General features: G+C 36.6%; 3 protein-coding genes and 1 pseudogene across 14 annotated transcripts in view; 1 reads left to right on the top strand and 3 right to left on the bottom strand.

The window, feature by feature from the left end:
• LOC141633350 (uncharacterized) overlaps positions 1–25,624 on the bottom strand; it is a 114,325-nt gene that overhangs the window by 23,757 nt on the left and 64,944 nt on the right. The gene's annotated exons all lie outside the window — the stretch shown is intronic.
• LOC141596801 (uncharacterized) lies at positions 1,714–6,827 on the top strand. Of its 12 annotated transcripts, none has more exons than XR_012522615.1 (9): positions 1,715–2,025; positions 2,175–2,263; positions 2,588–2,727; positions 3,057–3,258; positions 3,383–3,541; positions 3,628–3,742; positions 4,005–4,075; positions 4,629–4,699; positions 6,478–6,827. XR_012522615.1 is itself a non-coding variant. In XM_074417060.1 (9 exons), the coding sequence occupies exons 3-7, from the start codon at positions 3,147–3,149 to the stop codon at positions 4,645–4,647; spliced, it is 354 nt and encodes a 117-aa protein (XP_074273161.1). In that variant the 5' UTR covers positions 1,719–2,025; positions 2,588–2,727; positions 3,057–3,146; the 3' UTR covers positions 4,648–4,699; positions 5,343–5,476; positions 6,478–6,827. The 12 variants fall into 12 exon arrangements, 4 of the variants coding, with proteins under 4 accessions (XP_074273161.1, XP_074273177.1, XP_074273153.1 ...); XM_074417060.1 differs by lacking the exon at positions 2,175–2,263 and adding an exon at positions 5,343–5,476 and having other exon boundaries at positions 1,719–2,025; positions 3,505–3,541; XM_074417076.1 differs by lacking the exons at positions 2,175–2,263; positions 4,005–4,075 and adding an exon at positions 5,343–5,476 and having other exon boundaries at positions 1,719–2,025; positions 3,505–3,541.
• LOC141596792 (tetraspanin-2-like) lies at positions 4,706–6,024 on the bottom strand (annotated as a pseudogene).
• On the bottom strand, positions 10,214–12,658 carry LOC141585762 (putative germin-like protein 2-1). The gene is made up of 2 exons (XM_074409617.1): positions 12,629–12,658; positions 10,214–10,822 (listed from the first exon to the last, which is right to left on the bottom strand). The coding sequence occupies exons 1-2, from the start codon at positions 12,656–12,658 to the stop codon at positions 10,214–10,216; spliced, it is 639 nt and encodes a 212-aa protein (XP_074265718.1).

The raw sequence follows: 25,624 nt of genomic DNA, 5'->3' as shown, positions 1-25,624 counted from the left end.
TTTTACACAAATTTAGTGTAGAACGGGATCTATTAGTATTCACTTCTTTACTTCTATTAACAAGAGTGTGTTTCGATCCGATTTTCAAATATAAGTGTAAAATTGTAATAATGGAAGGATATAGATCTTTTTTTTACAACGAATATTTGAGCAGATCAAGTAAGAGTATGTTTAGATCCGTTTTCCAATTATATAAGTGTAAAACCATATACGGAAGAATATAGATTTTTTTTTTATAACGAATATTTAAGCAGATCACGTAGTAGTATAGTATAAGATGAGAATTAGTCAAATTGTATAATGTCATATACGTGATCTGCTAAGATGTTTATTTAACCCAAATTTTACTTCCTTACTCGGTAAGTAGGTATATAAACATGAACGTGCTTCTCCACCCTCTCATAACATATATAGTCAATTACTCATTTATTATATGAATCCATTGTATAGTTTACGGTATAACTTATCTTCCCTGTATCTTTGTGTCCATGTAAACCTTTCACTTGACATGGTGTAATATACAACGATTTTCATGACAGGTTATACAAGTTCATTACAAGACTAAGCACAAATTCTAAAATAAGACAGTCTTAATTCTCACACTATGAAACGGTGCTTTTCTTAAAATAAATTTCATTTTTACTGTTATAATTAAATAAAAGGATAATTTTATATAAATTGAATGTCTTACAGTGCGAGACCGTGTCATACAATAATTACTGCACAACTGGGTAGCGTCGAAGAGAAATCATTATTACATAAAGTCATAATCTCATGAGTTTTCAATATGCTTCGAGTCTATGACCTAGCTATGCACTGATTACTTCCTACGACATCAGAGTATTTTCGAGAGTTTGTGGTACGCGAGGTTCAAACCAAAAGTTAAGTTCTGCTATAACAAATATAAATTAAAAATTACAGAGGTTTTCCACATAAAAAACATCCAACATAAGGTTTTTCCCACAAAAAACATCCAACATTCAAACTCATGCTATAAGTAATCCTAAGTTTCTTGCTTGGAAGGAATATACAACAACGGTCTTCATACATTCTTAGGTAATTTTAAGTTAAAAAATTATTTATTAAGAATGGTGCCACTAAAATTCGATACCATTTGGACAATCGTCTTCATAGTGTTATTTTACACCGTACGACTTTTTTTAACATAATTAACAAAGTATAGAGTATTTTATAGTTAAGATAATGATTTATTATTATCGTTGTGAAAAAGATAGAACATGTATGGTTTTTTATATATTCAACTATGAAGAAGAAATATTGAGTTATGTGACTTATGTCTAAAGAAGTTTTCATTCATGCGGATTTGCAGTTGTAAATCCCGAACTTTACAGTATGTGTTTTGTTGTACGCAATCTAGTAATCACTTTTGCATTGATATAATATGGAGAACTCATATATTATCATCTATTCATCTTGCAAGACTTTGAAGAAAAAACTAATCAGACGAAAGATTTTCATACCATGTTCATGTTTAACTATATGAAAATAGATTAAACTATAGTTTATGTGCTATATAAATAAATAGATTAAAGTACACAAAGATCATGTTCTTTCTGACTTAATTTCAACTCATTTTACTTTAACTCAATTTTATTCAATTTAACTCAATTCAGCCACTACTACACATCCCTTGTATTTATGACGCTTCATTATTGATGCTTTGATAGAGCGTCGACCTCATAATCCACGTGTACTTAAATTTGGTTTGGGCGCAATTATTAAAAAATTAAAAATTCACCAAAATCCATTTCACGTTAGGTTATTCCGCCTAAATCCATTTTCTCTGTTCATCTTCGTCTATATCGTCTCCCATTTTCTACTTTATCAACGATAACCAAAAATCTATCTCTCAACAATAATAAAAAATCTCCCAACAATAATCGATTATTATACTAGCAATAGTCGATTATTAGCAATAATATCTGCTTCGTTAATTGTTCTGCACCAGCAATAATCGATTTAATTGTGATTCATTCAATCACCCAGTTACAAATTAAGACAAAGGTTTGTTTCTAATAATATTTGCTGCGTTAGTTTTTGTAATTGATTTATTGTTTCCCTAGATTCGTTTGTTTTCTAATTATAACCCTAGATCTAGTGTTTTTTGTGTTTTTGTTCATTATTCTACTCCGTATCTAATAACTTGATTATAGATGCATCGTCATTTAGCCACTATGGGAGAATTCTGGCACCAAATCTGGGTTTTGGAGCATGTATTGATTCGGTTGCGTCTCTAGTATTAGTAAGCTGCCGGTCTCATTTTTTTTCCTTTGAATTAATCTATGAAACCGTGATTTAACTTTGTCTTATACAGATAGAAAATCTGGAGTAGTAACTGAACTATAATCATTGGTTAAAATGAAGTTCTTGACTTAAAACATTATTTTACTGAACACTTTTTATCGTAATGTTGATGGAACTATGAATTCAAAAGGGGAATTCGTGTCAGTTTTGAGTTTCATATGTGTGATTCATCTTTGTTGTGCAAACCTTGTTTTTTGTTTTTCCTACTATAAACTATAGAGTATTAAATTAGTTGGTACTATGACTATGTCTTATCTTGTAGGTAGACAGAGGCTATATGCGTGAAGGATGTGAACTTGGCACGACTGATTCTTGTTCAAGAGCAATGACAACAAAATGAAAGTACAAGTATACTAGCTTCCAAGAGCAATGCCTCGATTGTCTCGCTTATCTGTAAATCTGGTTGGTCCCTCGACCACTCTTTGTAGCTATTTAGCCTTTCCTAAATGATGTTTGGGCACAACGTGTGGGTACACGTATTTTCGTAAAGCTGGGTAACACCAGTTCCAGCGTAAATATGTTCACATAAATGAATTTGTTAATTTAAAGAAAAAAGGCAAAACTCCAATTTGCAATGTAAATTTTGCTATAAACCTCTCTTTCTTGAGTTGAGCATCCTTGATACTGACTGTAAGTGAGGCGTAGTGCGTAGAGTACAACTTTCTATGCTGTCAGCTCGTTTTAGATTTTATTGATCGTTGTTGGGCTCATGTTTGGTTGGTTTATTATAGGGCTCGTCTTGAAGTGAAAGAACGCAAAAAAGAAATGGGCTGAAAGGCTAACTCTGAGACCTAACCCATAACCTAAAGCATCCGAAGGTGATGATGAAATGGTTGAGGATGAACCTGAAACTAAATACCATAAAGCAATCCCAAGTAATAAGTATAGAATTGCTTCCAAATGATATTGCAGCTTTCTTACGGCTCGTGAAAAGTATGTACTCTCACCATTCTTGTGTATAAATGTGCTTGATTTTGCATTACTTCCAGGCTATATGTTATGTCTTTGTGTTTTGATTCATTTAGAAACAATTAGAATTTGGAACATTTGTACACAGGTTAACTTGAGGTGAATATATTCATGCTTTGAAGTATACATGTCACTTTTGTGGTGTGTCACAACTTTATTTTACTATCCGTACAAGACTGACACATTCCTCAACTTTTGCTTTTGGGTTAGAATTTAGATGTGAGCGCTGGTCATCAAAATCATTCAGGTAAAAATGTGTGAACTAAAGTAATTATAGCTTAAGAAAATCGATTGAAATAGGAAGTTGTTTACCCAGATACCTTTTTGTTGTAGGTTTACATGTTTCTTATATGGTTTTGAGGAAACAAGTTCTTATGCATGTGGGTTGAAATATAGTTTTGATGCTTTCGGACAACAAAGACAAGCCAAATGCATTTTCCGCCTTAAGGTAGCTAACATGGATGGTTTGTGTGTGTGTGTGTGTGTGTGCAGATGGGTTGATGTTGCTTTTGTTGTTTACTGTCTGCTGTTTTTGTTTGTTGTCTGCTGCTTCCTATTGCTGTCGATAGTTAGTTAGTTACTGTTGCTGTCTACCGCTAATGTTGCTTCTGTACTGATGCTGTTGATACTGTTGCTGCTGCTCTGTTGATGCTGTTACTGCCTCCTGTTGTTGTTGTTGTTGTAATGTGATGCTGGTGCTGTATTGGCAGCGGTGTTGGCTGCTTCAAGATCAGCTTCTGTATATAGTGACTGATGCTGCAAATGCAACCGAAGTTTCCAGGTACTGACTTTGATCAAAGATTTGCGAATAGTGTATTACCTCCCCTTCACATTGCTTTTTCGCTTTAAAAAATCTAATTCTGAAACAATGTAAGTTTTATAAGTGGGGGTATTAGAAAAGTACAAGTGGTTCACATGAGGTTAAGTCGGGAATTTGATGGACGGAAAGGAATCAGAAGTTGAATAAAGCTACTTTGTCAAATGGATCATATTACAATAAGTCCAGAGGAGAGCTAATGTAGATGGGTAAATGATATGATTTGGATCCGTTTCCAAACTAACTCCATATAACGGTCTTATAAGTCCTATTTGAAAGGCACTGCATGATTCTAGGATATTTTTTAGTTACTTATAATTGAAGTACTGACTTGCTCTTATATTGTGATTTTTAAGAAATATAGGTCATAAAACTAAAAATTATGAGAGGGATCTTAATATCAAACCTATGTTAGGAAGTCTTGTTTTTATATGATATGATATAGTGTTGTGAATGTTAAAGGTATAAATTTAGACAGCTAGTTAACATCCAAAATATATGTTTGAATGTTTCCCAGGTTGAGTTGGTTGAGTTGATGCCTGGATTAACTATGCACCTTTCTTGAGCAATAGAGGGTTTATCCAAATGGTATGTGTAGCTATCTGATACTCTCTTGCATTATGAGTTTTAAAACATGACACTATTTAGATGTAAAAACTTTCTTTACTATGGCAAATACAGTATACATGTATTTTCACTATTTTACTTCCTCTTTATCTTTTAACAAGAGAAATGAGCCTTCTAATAAATTTCCATACTGTTTTCATGAGATACTGAAGCAAGTGAACTTGTTTGTCTTGTTGTGAGTATATCTTGTATGCTGTATTGGATAGTAAGACTCGCATGTTTCTGATTTTACCTATCGCTCTCACATTTTTTTGGCTACTCGTTGCTCCCTTTTCTATGTGCTGCATGGCTTCCTTTCTTTGATCAATGCTCCTTCGGTTCAATCGTTTTTTTGCCTTTTATTTGACCCACCTGATATGGAAAGGGTATTAATCTGTGTGTAATACGCCATATTTCTATATAGTATATACGGTATTATTCATATTCATCTTGGCCATATCTTAGCCACAGAATAGGTGTTTGAATATCTGACATTTGTGCAAAGAAGTATTGAGGGAAAGCCATATAGGGACTAGTATTAAGCTTAGCACAGAAATTAGTATCAGTCAAACAATTCCTAATCTTAGGCCAATAATCATCACTAGCAACATGGTCCCTCAACCAGGTAGAGAACCCCTGCAGATGATACTCCTTGTAACCGCGGGCAGGGACCCAGTAGGAGCCATCAGGACAGGTAACCACGAAGGCGAAAATAAGAAGGATGAGGAGCAAAGTGATGAGGATGGCCATACAACAAAGGTAAACACCCAACACATCTTCCTTGTACCAGTAAGCACCTATGAAACCCATTAAAGAAATGACCATAATCAGGAATCCTAGTATCACGACAGGCCACCTGAATTAGTGGACGCATTCATTATCAGGCTTAGAAGCTAGCCATAGACCTGATGCTATTATGGGAAAACGAGCATAGGAGTGCTTTGAAGTTGAGTACTGCTGTTATGTTGTTGCTTAGTCCCATCTTCTTCTGATTTCTTCTTCTGACTGATTTTGTGAATTCTAAGTGAGAAAAGGTGGAAGAAGATCTAGAATATTTTGTTGATAATTTGTGTGGAAGTCCCTAACTTTGTTGATAAACAGACTAACCCACCTCACTTCTAGGGTATTTATTAATCTCTGTGTAATACGCCATATTTCTATATAGTTGTTCATTGCTCCAGTGTCTTTGTGCTGCTACAAGGCTTGCTTGCTTTCTTTGATCAATACCTATTTTCTATGTTGCTTAATGAGTTTCAACTTTGGATAGGTCATTTTTACTGAGAATTCCATTTATAAGAGCCTCGAAGGTAGTGATGTTCGCCCACAGACCAATTCCATTTATGAGATATGAATCCCCTCTCCAACATAGAATATATTCAATGTTAAATAAAGTTCACACTTTATTTGCTTTCGTCATTAATTTTAGCGCAAAAACCATTAATTTTATTTACAAAACATAGAATATATGTAATCATACCTACTTGACCATTGCTAGAAAGCTCTGAATACTCGGTATAAACTTGCTATCCCTTAAATGTCCTCCCTCCTACATGACTTGTTTATCGGTTTTCGCTCCTTTTTTGGTGCTGCATTCTTTACTTTATGGTGTGTAAATCATTTTGGCCTATGATTTTGTTATCATTTTTGTATGCAAAATGCCCAAGCGATTTTAAACATTTTTGTGATATATAAAGCACAGTTCGTGTATATGTACTTATCAAACATATTCATATAAATTATATTTTGTTTGCCCATTATAGGTTTCAAATTCATCAGATGGTGAGGACGCGCCTTCATATGTTGATTGAAGTCCTTTTGACATTGCGCCTACATGATTGAAGCTCCTACCACGTTCAAACTATCAAGTGTCCGTGTCTAGCTAGTTACTTAGCATTATTTACGATTTTTTTGGATAATTTTATGTTGGATTTTTTTATCATCCGGACCCCTTTTGGTATTTTTGATTTTATCGTACTATAAAGTACGTACTAGCTTATATTAGTTTAATTGTCAATGCTAGCAGTATTTGTGACCATGGAGACGATATATGTATCAAACATATGATTATTTATAAAAGTACGTGGGTACGTACGTACTTACTACATCATTCTATATATATATATATATTGCATTGTGTTTTTTCATGATTTAGTAGTACCATTACGTACTTATATAGGTCTATTTAAGTAATCTCTACGATTTTATCAGGAAATTAAAATTTAAAAATTCTATAAGCTGAAATATAGTGTGACAATAAAAAGTGTCAATATATAAATAGGTGATGCCTAATTCTGTCTCATCGAGTGACACATAAAAGCATCAATAGTCGCTGGAGACGCTTAAAAGCGTCAAATTTGTTGACAAAAAAAACCATCAATGGTCACTGACGACGGTTAAAAGCGTCAAATTTTTTGACAATTAAAAGCGTCAATAGTCCATGAAGACGTTTAAAAGCGTCACATATGTTGACAGTAAAAACCGTCAGTGATCACTGCAGACGCTTAAATGCGTCAAATTTGTTGACAATTAAAAGCATCAATAGTCAATGAAGACGCTAAAAAACGTCATAATTATTGACTAAAAAAAGCGTCAAAAAATACCGACGGCCCAAAATTTGACGCTTTTATGAAGCGTCGATAAAAAAAAAATTGACGCTTTAAAGCGTCGAAAAACGCCTAAAAAAGCGTCACCAATGCAAGGTATGTGTAGTAGCTCAGCCCCATGCAGCACAGCTCAACTTAGTTAAGATCAGCTTAGCTCTTAGTCCATGTTCTTTCGAACTTAATTTCAGCATCATACAATCCAGTACATACAGTTCATTTTAGCTCATCTCTTTACAAATTAACTCTTATTTCAGTTCAGTTCAGCTCCTTTCATTTAGTTTAGTTTAGTTTAGTTAAGTTCAGTTCAACTTTGTCCAGTTCAGCTTAACTTTATTCAGATTAACTTTTACTTCAACTCTATTTAGTTCTTTTAGCTCAGCTCAATTCCATTAAATTCAATTCAGCTTATTCAACCGGTATGAAAAGAGATCAAATATTAATCATTAGTTATAATAATATAACCTATTGATTTTGCAAGTGCCAAACAAGTTTTAATATAGTTGTTCAAGAGTGTTTTGCAATGTTAATTATATATATATCCAGGATTTGAAGATACTATATGGCTTTTGAATTGTAACTAACCCACCATTATGCGTTGAAATTGTTACCTTTCTTAGAAAATGCGAGAAAAAAATTGAGATATGTTTTTACGAGCATTTTAACTATACACGTTTTAACATTTTCAGTTACTACATTTTACTCGGTAGAGTATTATAAATAGGCCCGTGCATCGCACGGGCATTAAATCTAGTATATATATATATATATATAACTGGGTTGAAGCGCTGTGGATGCGACACGTGTCACGGTGTCAACCCAGCATTAAATATATGTATTAATTACAGCTGAACATTAAATATAAACATAACTAGTTTTGTGGCCCGTGAAAATCACGGGTTTGACTTTTTTTTTCTTGTTTTCTTTTCGGTCTATTGTTCGTGAAAGTGTTTTTCGGCTTTTTCTGTACTTTCTTTTTTACTTGGAGATATATTAAAGTTAGGGTATTTTGAAATTTTGTGATTTGAGTCAAAACTATGTAATGAGGAATGACACCAAAACTCCTAAGTTTGTATGATGGTTTGATTTGTCTTAATGACAACCCCTAAGTTAGTATTCCATTTTAATATTCGAACGTTGTAACCACTAAATTAAACTTACTTAAGCGAAACAAAAATACTTGGTATATGTGAAATAAAAGTAAAACGAATAAAATATTAATTGTTTATACGCCGATATTCACGTTTAGATCCTTGGTAAGTAACTCTGAAAATAAACAAAAATAAATTAGAATCCAATTAAATAGAGTGTAAAAGACTAAACAAAAGTATGCAAATAAAAAATTATAGGTGAATGGAAGTCCCCCCGCCTTTTTGTGGTCTTATTTATAATCTTGGATTATATGACTTTTAATTGATATATCTTTTGAGTTATCGGTTATAATTGATCTAAATAAACCCTTCTAGTGCTAATGATTAATGATATTTATTGAAATTAAACTTTAATGAATTATAATGAGTTGATGTAAACATCATTTTAATGAGTTAATTTAACCAATTTTTATTTTTGTCTTTTTAGTTGCCAAGATCATTAACGATAATGGAGTAATGAAAAATTTAATGCATATTTTCTTAGAGAGTTTTTGAAGGTTCTTACATAGTCATTTATTTAACCAATTTTTATTCTTTGTCTTTATAGTTACCAAGATCATTAACTCATGTAGTTAAGAAAAAATTAGTGCATATTTATCTTTTTTTTTTTTGGTCTTTTTAGTTACCAAGATCATTATTCATGGTTATGAAAAATTTAGTGCATATTTATGTTAGAAAATTTATAAAATTTCTTAAATGATCACTTAGTTAGAGTAAGATGATGTCACTTGATACTTAAGAAATTGCTCAAAATATCATTTTTATGTTATTGTATGGATGATAATAATAATAATAATAATAATAATAATAATAATAATAATAATAATAATAATAATAATAATAATAATAATAATAATAATAATAATAATAATAATAATAATAATAATAATAATAATAATAATAATAATAATAATAATTTATGAATGAATGGATCATAAAAATGTCATGTGAATTAAAATTAAATGATTAGGTAGCCTTTTGATTGTATATTCGTTTTATTACCCATGCAATGCACGGGATAAATATAAGTTTCTTATTAAAATTTAGACGTGCTTCTTAATACTCAAAAGTGAACAATAATGTTTAATTAAACTAAATGTACAATAAATTCTTGCACAAATCAAGATATAATAGTATTGTAGTACAAGACAATAATTACACATTGTGTTTGAAACAGAAATAGTTTGATCTACGAAATTAAATATGAGAAAGTGAAAAACAATTACCCTAATTAATATGAACAAAATAGTTATCCAAAATCTGTTATACAAACTTTACAATCCATTGTCATTTGACACAAAGTACATTTTTTTGTCTGTATCTACTAATAAAACGATACATCAATAACTTATTAGTTTATACCTTAAGTTTTATCTTTAGTTTTTACCTTAGTCTTGTGCCTTTTGATTATCTTCTTTCTTCAAACTACTTGCATGAGGCTCAACCATATCTACATTCACGTGCCTTTGATGATGCTTTAGAGTTGATACACATGTTTTATTGATCAAAGAGAAAACATCAACATGATGAACATTTAACAAAAGAATCAAAATATTTTCACATGTAGGCCATTTAAATTAACCCACATGAAAAATATGAATTCCAATATAAATCTAACTATTCATAAGAATGGATAACATAAAAAATTAAAATAATTTATCATACTACAAAACAACAAAAACAACAACAACAATAACAATTTCATATAGGAGATGTTAATGGAAAATTTTGGTCAATAAACTGATTCATATGGCCTCCGCTATAAGCTTCATCCACGATCTTCCGGATTCAATACTAGCGTCTTGGTCAATAAACTGATTCTGAAGTTTGTGTATCACGTCCTCATTGACCTGGAATGCTTTTGTAAGAACGTCACTAAAAATAGTTGGTGCAGTCCCGAACATGGCATTAGGAATATTAATTCGACCCGGATTTTGGCTACCAAAGCCGGCTACAGCCAACGCATCTGTCTTACCAATATTCAATTGAAAGTGTATTAAACCTTGAGGGAAAACCACGATGTCTCCCTTTTTAACGATGGCATCGTATAGCTTGTTGTTAGTTGTCACAAACCCGACGTATAGGGTCCCCTCTAAAACCGCAAAAATCTCCGAGCCGAGAGGGTGTATATGAGGCCCGTTTAGACCGAACGGGGCAATGTCGATTCGGCCTATGGCTATACCTAGAGTGTTTAGCGCTGGAAATAAAGCGTCGTTGATTAAATGTGCCGTTGCTCCTAGTGTGTTACTTGTGTTTCCGCGTATGTCAAACCCTTTGTACAAGAAATCTTGCATGGTCACGTCCTTGGGATTCTTGCAAAATTTTCCATTGACAAACACTGAAAATTGATATCTCTTATATGAAATTGTTATTGTTGTTGTTATTGTTGTTGTTTTGTAGTATGATAAAGTATTTTAATTTTTTATGTTATTCGTTCTTATGAATCGTTTGCTTTATATTGGAATTTATATTTTTCATCTGGATTAATTTAAATGGGCTACGTGTGAGAATATTTCGATTCTTCTGTTAAATCTTCGTCATGTAATCATGTTGATGTTTTCTCTTTGATCAATAAAACATGTGTATCAACTCTACAACATCATCAAAGGCACGTGAATGTAGATATGGTAGAGCCTCATGCAAGTAGTTTGAAGAAAGAAGATAATCAAAAGGCACGAGACTAAGGCGAAAACTAAAGATAAAACTTAAGGTATAAACTAATAAATCATTATGTATCGTTTTATTAGTAGATAAAGACAAAAAAATGTACTTTGTGTCAAATGACAATGAGTTGTAAAGTTTGTATAACAAATTTTGGATAACTATTTTGTTCATATTAGGGTAATTTTTTTTCACTTTCTCATATTTAATTTCGTAGATCAAACTATTTATGTTTCAAACAAAATGTGGAATTATTGTCTTGTACTACTATACTACTATATCTTGATTTGTGCAAGAATTTGTTGTACATTTAGTTTAATTAAACATTATTATTCACTTTTGAGTATTAAGAAGCAAATCTAAATTTTAGTAAGAAAACTTATATTTATCCCGTGCATTGCACAGGTAACAAAACGAATATACAATCAAGAGGCTACCTAAATAATTTAATTTTAATTCACATGACATTTTTATAATCCATTCATTCATAAATTATTATCCTTATTATTACTATTATTATTACTTTTACTATTACTATTACTATTACTATTACTATTACTATTACTATTACTATTACTATTACTATTACTATTACTATTACTATTATTATTATTATTATTATTATTATTATTATTATTATTATTATTATTATTATCTATACAATAACATAAAAATGATATTTTGAGCAATTCCTTAAGCATCAAGTGACATCATCTTACTCTAACTAAGTGATCATTTAAGAACCTTTATAAATTTTCTAACATAAATATGCACTAAATTTTTCATAACCACTAATGTAACTAAAAAGACAAAAAAAATAAAAAAGATAAATATGCACTAAATTTTTCATAACTACATGAGTAATGATTTTGGTAACTATAAAGACAAAATATAAAAATTGGTTAAATAAATGACTATGTAAGAACCTTAAAAAACTCTCTAAGAAAATATGCATTAAATTGTTCATTACTCCATTATCGTTAATGATCTTGGCAACTAAAAAGACAAAAAATAAAAATTGGTTAAATTAACTCATTAAAATGATGTTTACATCAACTCATTATAATTCATTAAAGTTTAATTTCAATAACTCTCATTATCATTAGCACTAGGAGGGTTTATTTAGATCAATTATAACCGATAGCTCAAGAGATATCAATAAAAGTCATATAATCCAAGATTATAAATAAGACCACAAAAGGCGGGGGGACTTCCATTCACCAATAATTTTTTATTTGCATACTTTTGTTTAGTCTTTTACACTCTATTTAATTGGATTCTAATTTATTTTTGTTTATTTTCAGAGTTACTTACCAAGGATCTAAACGTGAAATGTCGAGGTATAAACAATTAATATTTTATTCTTTTTTACTTTTATTTCACATATATCAAGTATTTTTGTTAGTTTAAGTAAGTTTAATTTAGTGGTTACAATGCTCGAATATTAAAATGGAATACTAACTTAGGGGTTCTCATTAAGACAGATCAAACCATCATACAGATTTAGGAGTTTTGGTGTCATTCCTCATTACATAGTTTTGACTCATATCACAAAATTTCAAAATACCCTAATTATAATATATCTCCAAGTAAAAAAGAAAGTACAGAAAAAGACGAAAAACACTTTCACGAACATAACACCAAAAACAAAACAACAAAAAAAAGTCAAACCCGTGATTTTCACGGGTCACAAAACTAGTTTAATATTATATATTGAAGTATTAAAAAAAAAACAGGTAGCTTATTTCTCACATGCTTCGCTTATTTTAGTAAATAATTTATCCACCAAATAGTTACAACAAAAAAAGATAAATGAAATTTTGGTCAGATAAATTTAAGCTTATTTGTTTCGAAACAAACCCTAAATATGAGATTTTTAATTTCATGATCTCTTGACCTTCATAATATCAAATTAATTTCTTTTTGATAATTTTTTTGGCTCATGTTGACTTACTTTTGAACCTATTGATAGGACTTAATCTCATGTTCCATTTTTAATTTTACAAACTTGAGTAATAAAATAAATAGCTATTGGTTCAGAATAAATATTAGCAATGAGACATTGTAACACAAAGTACGTATATATCATAATCATGAGAAATAGAATAAATTGGTTCAAAATATGTAGCGTTCCATATAAGAAAATTATTAATTCTTCAATAAGAAAAAATAAATTTGATCAAAAAGAAAATCTATCACAATTGTCCAATTATATCTCTTTTGTCTTGGATGCAGCGAATATTAATAAAGTTTCAGACTCAAAGTAAATTTTAAATCATATCAACCATGGGTCACTATGGGTGTTAGCTAGACATCGGTAAATAAAATATCAGAAATATTTGAAAATTATAGAATAAGCGAGAATATAACATTTATATGGAACAAAATATTTTAAGATCTACACAAGTTGATCTATGGTTTTGAAAATTTTTACTTATGATAACTAAGGGGATGTAATTTTTCAAATTTATATGGGTATGAGAAAGCCTACATTCGTTATGTCCCCTCGCCCGTATGACATCCTTGATTTTAGTCCCGTTAGACTTTGAGAGCAAAATTCATTATCTTTTAGGAATTTCACACAAAATGTATGTCATCCTCTTCGCCATGATCCTATGTATTGCTTTTGCAGAGTCGTCAATACATTAGTTTGACCATGATTTTTAACATATTAATGGTCAAAGTTATAAACGATGTTTGACCCTTGAGAAGCAATGGGGAAAATGTTTATTAAGAAGGAAAGAGAGTATATATGATGAATTTTTAACATAACTCATAATGGTATGTGCTACCAAGTGTGGTATGTCGGTTATATTGTTGAGGAACATCAATGTAACACTACGGATCTTCTTTGGAGCCTACTCGACCGAGTAGAGCCTACTCGGCCGAGTAGTGCTCTTAGTGCGTGTTATTTCGGTTCGCGAGGAATACTCGGCCGAGTATAGTGAATACTCGACCGAGTATTGGACACTCGGCCGAGTGTTGTTGCACTCGACCGAGTGTCTGGTTTGGCGAAGTTATATTTCGACGGTTTGATTAAGGAGTGATTAGGGTATTTTATATTTCGCGTCGGTTTCTAATATCACTTTTCACAAAGCATTATCATTTCTACGTTACCCTAATCATACCCAAATCATTCCCTAATCCCTTCATTGAGCATTTCGTAGCATATTTGTGTGGATAGTTGCGGAGATTCTTGCGTATAAGTTCTTGTTGCATTGTTGGTAAGTTCTATCTTTGCAATTATTGCATCTTTGTGGGTTACTGTACATTTATATGGGAAGGGAATGTCGGGAATTGTACAAAGTGTAATTGTGTTGTGTGATCATTGTATAGGAGAAGACTTCGTAGAGGAGCCTTTTTGATTGTCCGTGCTTGCATACTGCTGTGATTGCTAAGGTAGGGTTTCCCTACTCAGTTTACTGTGCTTTACATGACATGTTGTTGTAATTATCGCATCGTTGTCTGTTGATCATCGTAGTATGGAGATTGTTTTGACAGTATTGGTGTGAGGGGATTGAGATGACAGTAATGTCATGTGATTGTGATTATGGTGGAGTCACTTGCGGGAGTGGCTTCACACCCTAGTTCGCCCTCCGTGGAACCCGCCACGGGAGGGGATGTGCACATTAAGGGACAGGGATCGTTGTCGCTCGTGAGGAGCTGGACTAGGTGGGATCGGTTGCGGTCACCCACTGGCGGCGAGGATTACCTGTTGCGATGGGTAATCTGGCAGGGCTACACACTTTAGTGTGTAGTCGGTTACTATGTGAGATTGGGTGATTGGGAGTTGATGATGATCAGACGAGTATTGCATTTGTTTGTCTTGTTTGTTGCATAGTACTGACCCCGTTGTTGTTTGTGGAATCTGCGGTGATCCATTCGGGGATGGTGAGCAGGCTTGACAGGTTTTGCTAGTGAGAGCTTGGGGATTATCTTGGGAGAATTGCCACCACGAGTCATAGCATCACTGTCTGAGTCCTAGCGAGTTTTTCTTTTATTATTAAGACTTTGAAGTTGTATTTCATTAGACAGTATTTGGTTTTGGATATTGTAAACTTTGCATTTTACATTACTTTAATAAATGTGCTCAGTTCAGACGCTTTTGATATGTACTAACCTCGGGCAACCGAGATGGTAACGCACTCTCATGGTAGGGTAGTCCTGGTAAGGCACCTTGGTATGAGGGGGTGTTACAAAGTGGTATCAGAGCCGAAGATTCCGGCACCTAAACAAATGAATTTAATGAACCTAGGGAGTCTAACTAAAATGAACCCGGGGAGAGTTGTTTGGAGCTACCGCAAAGACTCAAGAAATGTCCCGGAGTCGCACATTGGCCCTTACTAACTAGAGCCGGTAACTTGGGGAAAGTGTGATGAGGACTAGGCCTTGTATGTGCACGTATGTGAAGATGCATGTTGGTAAAAGTCGATAGTTGTATATATGTGTGATGAAATTCTTAACTGTTGTGATGGGAGAAGTAATTGATGAAACGGGTTGTGATTTCAACGTTGGATTTAGCGTATGTGCAAATTGGATGTTGATATGGTTACAATATGGTGTTAAAGTTGTAATATATGCATTACATGCCGACGTGATTATAACATGGTTTTAAAATCCTTAAGTATTTGCTGCGGAATAGTGAGCATGATAGGGGAATCGTAATCAGTAAATCTTTTTATAGCGTAACTCGGCCGAGCGGGGTAGGCACTCGGCCAGAGTATGGAGTACTCGGCCGAGTAGCCAAAACTCGACCGAGTGTTGTTTGATAAGAAGTAGCAATTGCTATCTGTTTGTGATTACTCGACCGAGTATGAGCGTGTACTCGGACCGAGTATAGGCCACTCGGCCGAGTGTGTTTACACTCGACCGAGTGTTCTTTTTGGTGTTTCGGCGTTTGTCTCTGGAGTCGATACTCGACCGAGTATCTGCAAAGGTACTAGACCGAGTTATCTATACTCGACCGAGTATGATGTACACTCGGCCGAGTGTTCTTATGGCGGAGGGATGTTAAATTTTGAGCATGTGTTTACGTTTCTTTCTTTCTTATCAGCTCAAAATGCCGCCCAAAAGAACTCCCGCGCAGATCCAAGCTTCAGAGATGTCTCTTGAGGAAGTTGCTCGCATGATTGAGCAAAGCAAGAGGCTCTCCTTGAAGCTCTCAAAAATGTGGGAAAAGGAAACGAGAAGACGATGGATGCAACCCCGACTTAGCATCAACATTGCTCGTTTCCACCCTCCCACATATGACGGGGTAGGTGAACCAAAGTCGCTCGAGAAGTGGCACCGTGAGATTGAAGCTCTCATGGAAATGGTTAAGTGCCCCGAGGATATGATTGTTGAGCAGGTAGTGTACTACCTAAGAGGAGAAGCTGCAGTTTGGTGGCAGAACGTCAAGGATGATGCTAGAGCTTACTATCAGGAGGAAGGGGCTATCCCGTGGTCTGGGTTGAAGAGTGCTATGAGGGAACAGTTTGTGCCGGAGCATATCCGACACAAGATGAGATCTGACTTTGAATCTTTCACTATGTCTGAGGAGATGACGGTCACTGATTACTATCATCGGTTTATGGAGCTATCTCGTTATGTGGAAGATTTGCAACTCGGACAAAGAGGTTTGGCTCTCCGATTTGAGAGGGGTTTGTCTGCTAAGATCGTGAGCCGTATGCCGGCTGGGGTTGCTACTGACCTCAAGGAAGTGTATCTGAGAGCGGGTCAAGTGAGAGAATGGTGGATCTCTCAAGGGAGATCGAGGAGAGGATTCTTCTACGGAGAAGAGGAAGGCCGATTTAGCGGGAACAACAATCAGCCAACCAACAAGAAAGGGAATTTCAATCATTCCAAGGCTTTCTCTAGTGGAGCTGGTTTCTCTGGAGGTTCTCGTGGTTGGGGAAAGAATGGAGGTCGGGCTGTGAGTGACAACACCAACCTTACGTGTTTCAATTTGTGGTGGTATAGGCCACAAAAGGCGGGAATGCACGAGCTACAAGCCCGGCAATGGTTCAGGAGCTCGATCAGGAAATTTCTCTCAGGGGCCGACTCAGAGTTATGCTAGTAACCGACCGGGAGGTTCGTGGAGCAATAGAGGTGGACAGGGTAACCAGGGCGGTTACAACCGCAGTGGTGGTGGATCTTACGGCGCGAATATGATGTCACCCAGGATTCGGCGGCTAAGCCTAGTACCTCCAACGCTTGATTCGGGGTGGAGGACGAGAAGAATAGTGGAAAGCTCTTCATGATGGATAAGCGGGAAGCACAGGATGATGCTCATGTAGTTCTGGGGTACCTTTGATGCGTGTCATTTATATGATGTTTTACATCTCTTTTTACACGCATTTAAGAGCTCATTTGTTTAGTTTATGCTACATTTCTCCCTATTTCCGTCTACTTCCGTATTTTGTACTTTATTGCAGAAATGTGAAGAATTCGACGGGAAATCAAGCCAAATCCGCCCCGAGTAATCTGCATTGCAAATGACGTGAAGGAATTGCTTAAGGAACGAGCTTGGTGCGCAATCCAAGGCCCAAAAGACAAGTCCACGAGTTAAAAGAAGTCAATTAGCGGCTCGGCCGGTCGATCGACTAGACCCATCGATCGATCGACCAATGCTCGGATCCGAAGCCCTTTATTCTTTGAGGAGCGATCGATCGACCGGCTGATTAGTCGATCGACCGATTTCTTTACCGGACGAGAATTGGAAAGTCGTGAATCTCAAAGCCCGTGAGTTTTAGGTTTTAGAAATAAGTTGTGGCGTTTATTGCTATATAACGTAACACCAACATCTAGTTTTAGCATGAGAGAATACATTAAGTTTCACATCACAATAGTTTAGTTTATATTCCGAGTAATTAGGGTTTGATAGATCGACTTTAGCATTGGAATTTCTGCCTTTGTTCTAAATCTTTCCTCTGGAATTCTCGGTACTTATTCTGCCCTAATCTTAGTTTATTGCTTCGCTTTCATTGTAGTGTAGAATTGATAGTTAGTGTTCCCAAGCCAGTTATCGTTTCATCATCATTGTTATTTATTTTAAGTATGAATTCCGTAATTGTCATGAGTTTTATTGTTGTTTTTACCTTCATCATGAGTAGCTAATTCTCTAGTGCTAGGATGTAGGAGATTTATGGCATAGGCGGCATTAGATTTAACACGGACTGAACCCGCGTGTCAGTCGATCGACTGACATTGTTGGTCGATCGACTGACCTTGTAAGGTTATCCTTCGTTTTAATTGGTTTTAATCTCGTATTTAACAAATCGAATGCATGCGACCAGTTAGATACCTATTTTGTGACCGACCCATTAGATCGAAAGATAGGGTAGGTTATTTGACCATCGATTAAATCGACTAAACGGTGCTAAGATCGAGAGATAGGTATAGTTTAGACCATTAGTCGCTTTTCAGGACGAAAGTTAGTATTAGTGACATTAGGGACCTATAGCGAGATCGAGAGATGCTATTTGTTAGGAGTGGACCGAGAGGACCTCTTATTTCCGCCTTACCGTGTTTGATTGACCGACTTAGTTTGCTGCCGCCGAAGCTATATTGACCCGATCATCCTAGTACCCTTCTTTTATTTGTTTAAATCTTTCACTTAGTTTACTACTTTTGCTTTCTTTTAGCTATAGACCAATTTAAACCAACCCCCATAATTGTTACCTTTGACTGATCATAAAACAACTAGAATTTACAACTGCCTCCTTGCGGATCGACCCTGTTACCACTAGCCTAGGTTAGTCTTAATAGGAGTTTATAAATTTTATCTTTGGTACTCACAACGACGGGTATCAAATTTTGGCGCCGTTGCCGGGGAGGCAATAGTCCTAATTTTAGTTGTTTTTATTTTTAGTCTTTCTTAGTTTAAGGAACGTCCGTTCCTTAAACATTCTTATATTTTGTTGTAGTTTCCTCTTATGCGCAGTCCCAGGGTGGTCCATTCGCCGTTCGATCCAGAGATTGAAAGATCTTTGCACGTTAAGAGGAGATTATTTCAAGAACAACAGCTGGAAGAGCCTAGTTCTCATTCTAGCTTTTACGAGAACGAGCTGTTCGAGGAGAATCCACCATCTTCACCCGTTTCCACATCTTCGGCCGAGACAGTTACTTCTCCAGAAATCTCAGTCATGGCCGAGGAAGCGAGTATAGCTAGCTTTTCTGAGCCGACAGCAGACAATTTATACAAGGGGTTCGAATTACGGGAGAAGCGGAAATTTGAACCAAAGCTCGCTTACATTACTATGGTCGAGAGAAACCGGTTTGGGGAGCGCAAATGAAGATGCGGCTAAGCACATGGAGACCTTCATTGACTACTGCTGCTCCATTCCCCCACCGGCTGGCGTGACCCAGGATCAAATCAAGGAGACCATGTTCATCTTTTCCCTTCGTGATGCCGCAAGGGAATGGTATAGAGATTTGGACAGGACCGCTCTGGAGATCACTGATTGGAATACATTGGCATTGGCGTTCTACAAGAAGTACTTCTCTGCTTCAAGGACGATCGCTATTAGAGCTCAAATCACGGGCTTTAAACAAGGGCCAGATGAGAATTTCCACGAGGCATGGGTCCGATTCAAGAAGTTGGTGCGAACCATACCGCACCATGGGTTTGCAAAGTGGAGTTTGTGCAATCATTTCTACAATGGGTTGTACGATGATCAGAGGGCCATTTTGGATCTTTGCATGACCCAATGGGAGATTATTTGAAAATGGGAGCAACCAAGGGGTGGAAGATCATTGACGATCTAGCTACCCACAAGGCCGAGTATGGGAATTCGAGAGGGAACCAGAGGAGAGCTGCTGAATCTTCCTCTGTTGCTGCACTTGAGGCTCTCACCGCGAGATTTGACAAGTATGAGCTAGGAGGAGCCTCTAAGGGTGGGATATACCAAGTCAATCTTTGTGTCGACGGTCCCTTCCTTTGTGAAAGGTGTGGAGTTGAGGGCCATGTCTCGAAGAAGCGCCTAGTCCCTTTGAATCTTGTCGCCTTTCAACACTATAGGCGAACAACACCTACTACGAGCCACAACATCCGAACTTGAGTTGGAGAAGCCGAGAATGTTTTGAATCCAACTCAACCTCCGCACACAAGAACATGACCATATGTACCTCCGCATCAAAAGCAACAAAGAATACCAAAAGCCTCCTTATGTGCCGCAGAAGCAACAATCACAAAATTTCGAGTTTTCGAGTGAAGAATCTGTTCTTGAAGGAGTCCCAAGCAAGAGAGGCGGGATGAAGTTACTTGAGAGCCAAATTGCTCAACTAGCTAGTAAAAGTAACACTCGAGCTCCCGGACACCTACCCACTCAACCCGAACAAAAGGAGACCCTAAATGCCATCACCTTGAGGAGCGGGTCCACCCTTGACGGTCCTGCTATGGTTGAGGATCTTTGTTGGGAAAGATGAGCGGAAACAAGCCAAGAGAAAGCTTCAACGAACAAATCAAAGAAAAAGGCGTCGCCAGGCATTTGATCGATCGATGAAGTACCTAGTCGATCGGCGAAACACGGTTCGGAGCTTCGAATCTGTGCAACCCAGTCGATCGACTGAGGAGGGTGGTCGATCGACCAATATCACTGCTGATATTGAAGAATTTCGTCCTTTAATGCCAACTAATCTACGAGACCACTTGTTTGGGGTACCACCGCCCCCGAAAATTTTGGGCGGAGACCGAAAGTCTTGATGGGTCAGTCCCGGCTCCGAAGTTCGACCCAATGACGGTCAATGGGTCTCATTTGAGACGGTCTGAGGAGGGGTCTAGCTTCAACAAGGAAAAGATGCCGGACTTTCAGCCTAAGTCCAAGGACGCCGGCGCGCGCGAATTAGAGGAGAGGGCTAAGGTGCTCCTTACGACCCCGTATCCAGGAGAGACTCGTGCCAACCAAGGAACAGGTATCTTTTAGTAAATTCGAGAAAGTTATTCGTAGCTTAAATGTTCAGGTACCCTTCCTTGAATTAGTTAACCAAGTGCCAGCGTATACTAAGTTTATGAAACAGTTGTTGTCAAAGAAAAAATCGCTTGAACATGTTCATACTGTTGCATTAACTAAAGAGTCTTGCTCCTACTTGTCTCACACTGCGCCCCATAAGTTAGAAGACCCGGCGTGAGTTTTTCCGTCCCTTGTAGCATAGGTACCTTTTCTATCGAAAAGGCTTTATGTGATTTAGGAGCTAGCATAAGCGTAATGCCTTTGAGTCTAGCTAGGAAGCTTAAAGCGGACTGGGTTTGCTATTGCGAGATGATGATCCGGATGGTCGACCGATCTGCGGTCGAGCCCATAGGAGTCCTAGAGGACATACCCGTCCGATAGGGAAGTTTTTCTTCCCCGTCGACTTTGTTGTCCTTGATATGCACGAGGATGACCATATTCCGATCATCTTGGGTAGGCCATTTCGCTGCTCTTTGGTGCGAGTCATCGATGTCGGTCTAGGCACTTTGACTTTCAAAGTGGGAAAGCACTCCATTGTTTTTGCCCGGTAGGCTAAGAAAAAGGATCCCATGTGGCTGTCACTTGTAACACGGTTTACGAAAAGAAATCGTACTTTGTGCTCCCGAACTACTCCGTCCCTATTACTCTTCTTTGTGTTAACCCCTCCGCCCGGATTGGGAGCAAGAAGGAGGAAGAATTTGTTGTTTTAAATAATGCGGGATTTGGTTTGGGGAAGGAAGAATCGTTGGATGCTCAGTGCGACAAAGCCTATCATTCAAAGAGGAGGTCTTGGATGCCCGAGCTATGGGAGCGATGAAGAAGTAGGAGATGAGCTTGACCCAAGGTGAGACGGTCGATTTGGATCTTGACGATTCCAAGGAAGTCCTCGATTGGGGAGATGACGAAGCTGATCAGCTGAGTTCTCCGTCTGTCGAAGCTATGAAGGGTGCAACTGATAAGATGAGCACCATTGAAGCTACCTCTAGTAGCCAGAAGCCGACGAAGTGGGCCATACCGTGGTCCTTTTTGATCAACTATTAATTGATCGAGTTCGTTATAAACTTCATTTTATTGCTTTCGAACTATTTTCTATTGCTTTTGTGTGCGCGAAAACTTCGCATTTATTTTGTTTTGTTAGGATTTTTGTGTACTTTAGACTTCTTCCGGGTTTTGCGCAATTTTGGGCGCATATTATTGTGCTTTTGCAGGTATTTAGAGCTTATTAGCTCAAATCATTGAGCAATTACGAAGAAATAAGACACTGCAATGAGTGTTTTGATCGATCGATCGGCATCATTGGTCGATCGGCGATCTGCGGTTTCAGGAGCTTCATTTCTGTTCACTTGGTCGATCGATCGAGTGAAGTGGTCGATCGACCCTGCTCTTCTTGCATTCGTTTACGACCTTTCCCCTGCTGTGTTTGGTCGATATGCGGACCTAAGGGAGCACTCTTATCGGTAGCACTGCTGGCTACTGAAACCTCCTAGCTCACGCTGGCTTGGGGAGGTTTCCCTTGCTGCGCTTAAAGTCCCGTGAGTTCCCAAGTCTTTACTTTATGTCATTGTGTTTTTATTTCCCTTTTCTCGCAAATTCCCATTTCTCTTTGCTTTCATTACATGATTTTGCACAATGGGGACATTGTGCGATTTGGTTTGGGGAAGGGTTTTGCGTCGCATATCATTTGCTTGCATTCACGTTTACATTTTGTTTTGCATTGTTTATTCCATTTCATCCATATATACAAAATTCCAAAAAAAAAAATTGAAAAATTTCAAAAATTTCCATAAAATGCACGTTTATTTTAGCATATAGGTCGAGTCGGAACGGTAGTATTTCTAGGATGATATTGCATTTTGCACCTGTTTTGCCTGAGCCTTGCTTAATTAACATGTTATTAGTAGAATCGTAAATGCATATCTACGAGTTTTCGTTGAATTATTTGCTGAACTCTAGACTTGACTTTGATAATTTGGCAAGCTACATCATATTTCTGAGGTTTAGAGCTTATAACCGGTGTCATTCATGACCGGTTTATCTAGGATTGTGAGTAGTTACTCCTTATGAGACATGTTTCCTTAATTTGCATAATTATGAATTTGATCTACTTAATACCTGTATGCATTCGGTTTGTGGTCTGTCGACACATGTGGTAGAGGTTTCCTTTTCTCATTTTACCCATAAGCTCCACACTGCCAAAAATATCCTTTTTGTCCCATTTGCTACATACTACATATAGCCTACCTCTGTCAAGCTAGTAGTCTGGTTTTTGGGATTGTTATTCGTTTTTGGTAGCCATTGCTCTTTTGAGATGAAGTTGGGAAGATGAAAAGAAGAAAAGAAAAATGAAAAAGATGAAAAAAATGATTCGAAAAACAAAAAAGAGTTCTGTACTGTTCAAGGCAGTCGATCGACTGCCCAATATAGTCGATCGACTAAGTTCGTGAAAGAAAAAGAAAAAAAAAAGAAAAAGTCAATTCGCATACTTTAATCCTTATCTCTTGGCGATTTTTGCTCCCATGTTTTATTCTTATTTTATGGGGAGTTAGTTGATTATTTTTACATCTGGAGATTGTGAGTTTTGTGCTTGTTATAGCACCGTTTCGTTTGACATTGAGCAAGAAGTTGGATGTTGTCACTCGGTTCCGTTTTGGTACTAGCTTGATCACCTGTACCTCCACTTTACCATGATATGTTTTGCCTCTTCTTACCCATACCTCACATATCCCATATATACCTCGGCATGTGTCATTGGTCATCTGTTTGGTTGGAATGCGTATGTACGGTCGTAGAGGTCATTTTCATACTTCATTGCTGGCATGTTTTCATAGGTCGCAGTTAGGTGAGAGTCTGTACAAAATTTACTTCTTTCTATCTTACATATATATCACCTGCGCTTATTGAGTGATTTGAGTGACGGTGAGAGTCGATTTGATAAGTCTTTACGATCAACGGTTCGTTGACCTTTTAACGACTTTATAATTCGTTTGCATGATTCACATTACTAATTGATTGTTGGTTGTGCATTAAACTGGTTCAGGCTCTACAGTTTGCATTTCGCTCTGAGATTGAACTCGTTCCATTAGGTCATTAGATCGAGTCTAGTTCTTGCTTGGGGACAAGCAAGGTTTGGTTTGGGGAGATTTGATGCGTGTCATTTATATGATGTTTTACATCTCTTTTTACACGCATTTCGGAGCTCATTTGTGTAGTTTATGCTACATTTCTCCCTATTTCCGTCTACTTCCGTATTTTGTACTTTATTGCGAAATGTGAAGAATTGACGGAAATCAAGCCAAATCCGCCCCGAGTAATCTGCATTACAAATGACGTGAAGGAATTGCTTAAGGAACGAGCTTGGTGCGCAATCCAAGGCCCAAAAGACAAGTCCACGAGTTAAAAGAAGTCAATTAGCGGCTCGGCCGGTCGATCGACTAGACCCATCATCGATCGACCAATGCTCGGGATCGAAGCCCTTTATTCTTTGAGGAGCGATCGATCGACCGGCTGATTAGTCGATCGACCATTTCTTTACCAGGACGAGAATTGGAAAGTCGTGAATCTCAAAGCCCGTGAGTTTTAGGTTTTAGAAATAAGTTGTGGCGTTTATTGCTATATAACGTAACACCAACATCTAGTTTTAGCATGAGAGAATACATTAAGTTTCACATCACAATAGTTTAGTTTATATTCCGAGTAATTAGGGTTTGATAGATCGACTTTAGCATTGGAATTTCTGCCTTTGTTCTAAATCTTTCCTCCGGAATTCTGGTACTTATTCTGCCCTAATCTTAGTTTATTGCTTCGCTTTCATTGTAGTGTAGAATTGATAGTTAGTGTTCCCAAGCCAGTTATCGTTTCATCATCATTGTTATTTATTTTAAGTATGAATTCCGTAATTGTCATGAGTTTTATTGTTGTTTTTACCTTCATCATGAGTAGCTAATTCTCTAGTGCTAGGATGTAGGAGATTTATGGCATAGGCGGCATTAGATTTAACACGGATGAACGCGTGTCGATCGATCGATCGACATTGTTGGTCGATCGGCCCGACCTTGTAAGGTTATCCTTCGTTTTAATTGGTTTTAATCTCGTATTTAACAAATCGAATGCATGCGACCAGTTAGATACCTATTTTGTGACCGACCCATTAGATCGAAAGATAGGGTAGGTTATTTGACCATCGATTAAATCGACTAAACGGTGCTAAGATCGAGAGATAGGTATAGTTTAGACCATTAGTCGCTTTTCAGGACGAAAGTTAGTATTAGTGACATTAGGGACCTATAGCGAGATCGAGAGATGCTATTTGTTAGGAGTGGACCGAGAGGACCTCTTATTTCCCGCCTTACCCGTGTTTGATTGAGACCGACTTAGTTTTTTTGCCCGAAGCTATATTGACCCGATCATCCTAGTACCCTTCTTTTATTTGTTTAAATCTTTCACTTAGTTTACTACTTTTGCTTTCTTTTAGCTATAGACCAATTTAAACCAACCCCCATAATTGTTACCTTTGACTGATCATAAAACAACTAGAATTTACAATTTGCCTCTCTTGCGGATCGACCC

This window comes from Silene latifolia, chromosome 1, assembly GCF_048544455.1.
Source record: "Silene latifolia isolate original U9 population chromosome 1, ASM4854445v1, whole genome shotgun sequence".
Classification (NCBI taxonomy): domain Eukaryota; kingdom Viridiplantae; phylum Streptophyta; class Magnoliopsida; order Caryophyllales; family Caryophyllaceae; genus Silene; species Silene latifolia.
The sequence above is the reverse complement of the archived record's forward strand: the minus strand, read 5'-3'. Positions and strand labels throughout refer to the sequence as shown.

Excerpts from the sequence above, each read along its gene's own strand:
- LOC141596801 (XM_074417060.1), top strand. The coding sequence starts at position 3,147 with ATGATGAAATGGTTGAGGATGAACCTGAAACTAAATACCATAAAGCAA. Across the intron at positions 3,259-3,504 it reads TTTCTTACGGCTCGTGAAAA|AATTTAGATGTGAGCGCTGG; the intron begins GTATGTACTCTC and ends CTTTTGGGTTAG. Across the intron at positions 3,542-3,627 it reads TGGTCATCAAAATCATTCAG|GTTTACATGTTTCTTATATG; the intron begins GTAAAAATGTGT and ends TTTTTGTTGTAG.
- LOC141585762 (XM_074409617.1), bottom strand. The coding sequence starts at position 12,658 with ATGAGGAATGACACCAAAACTCCTAAATCT. Across the intron at positions 10,823-12,628 it reads ACACCAAAACTCCTAAATCT|AGATATCAATTTTCAGTGTT; the intron begins GTATGATGGTTT and ends ATTTCATATAAG.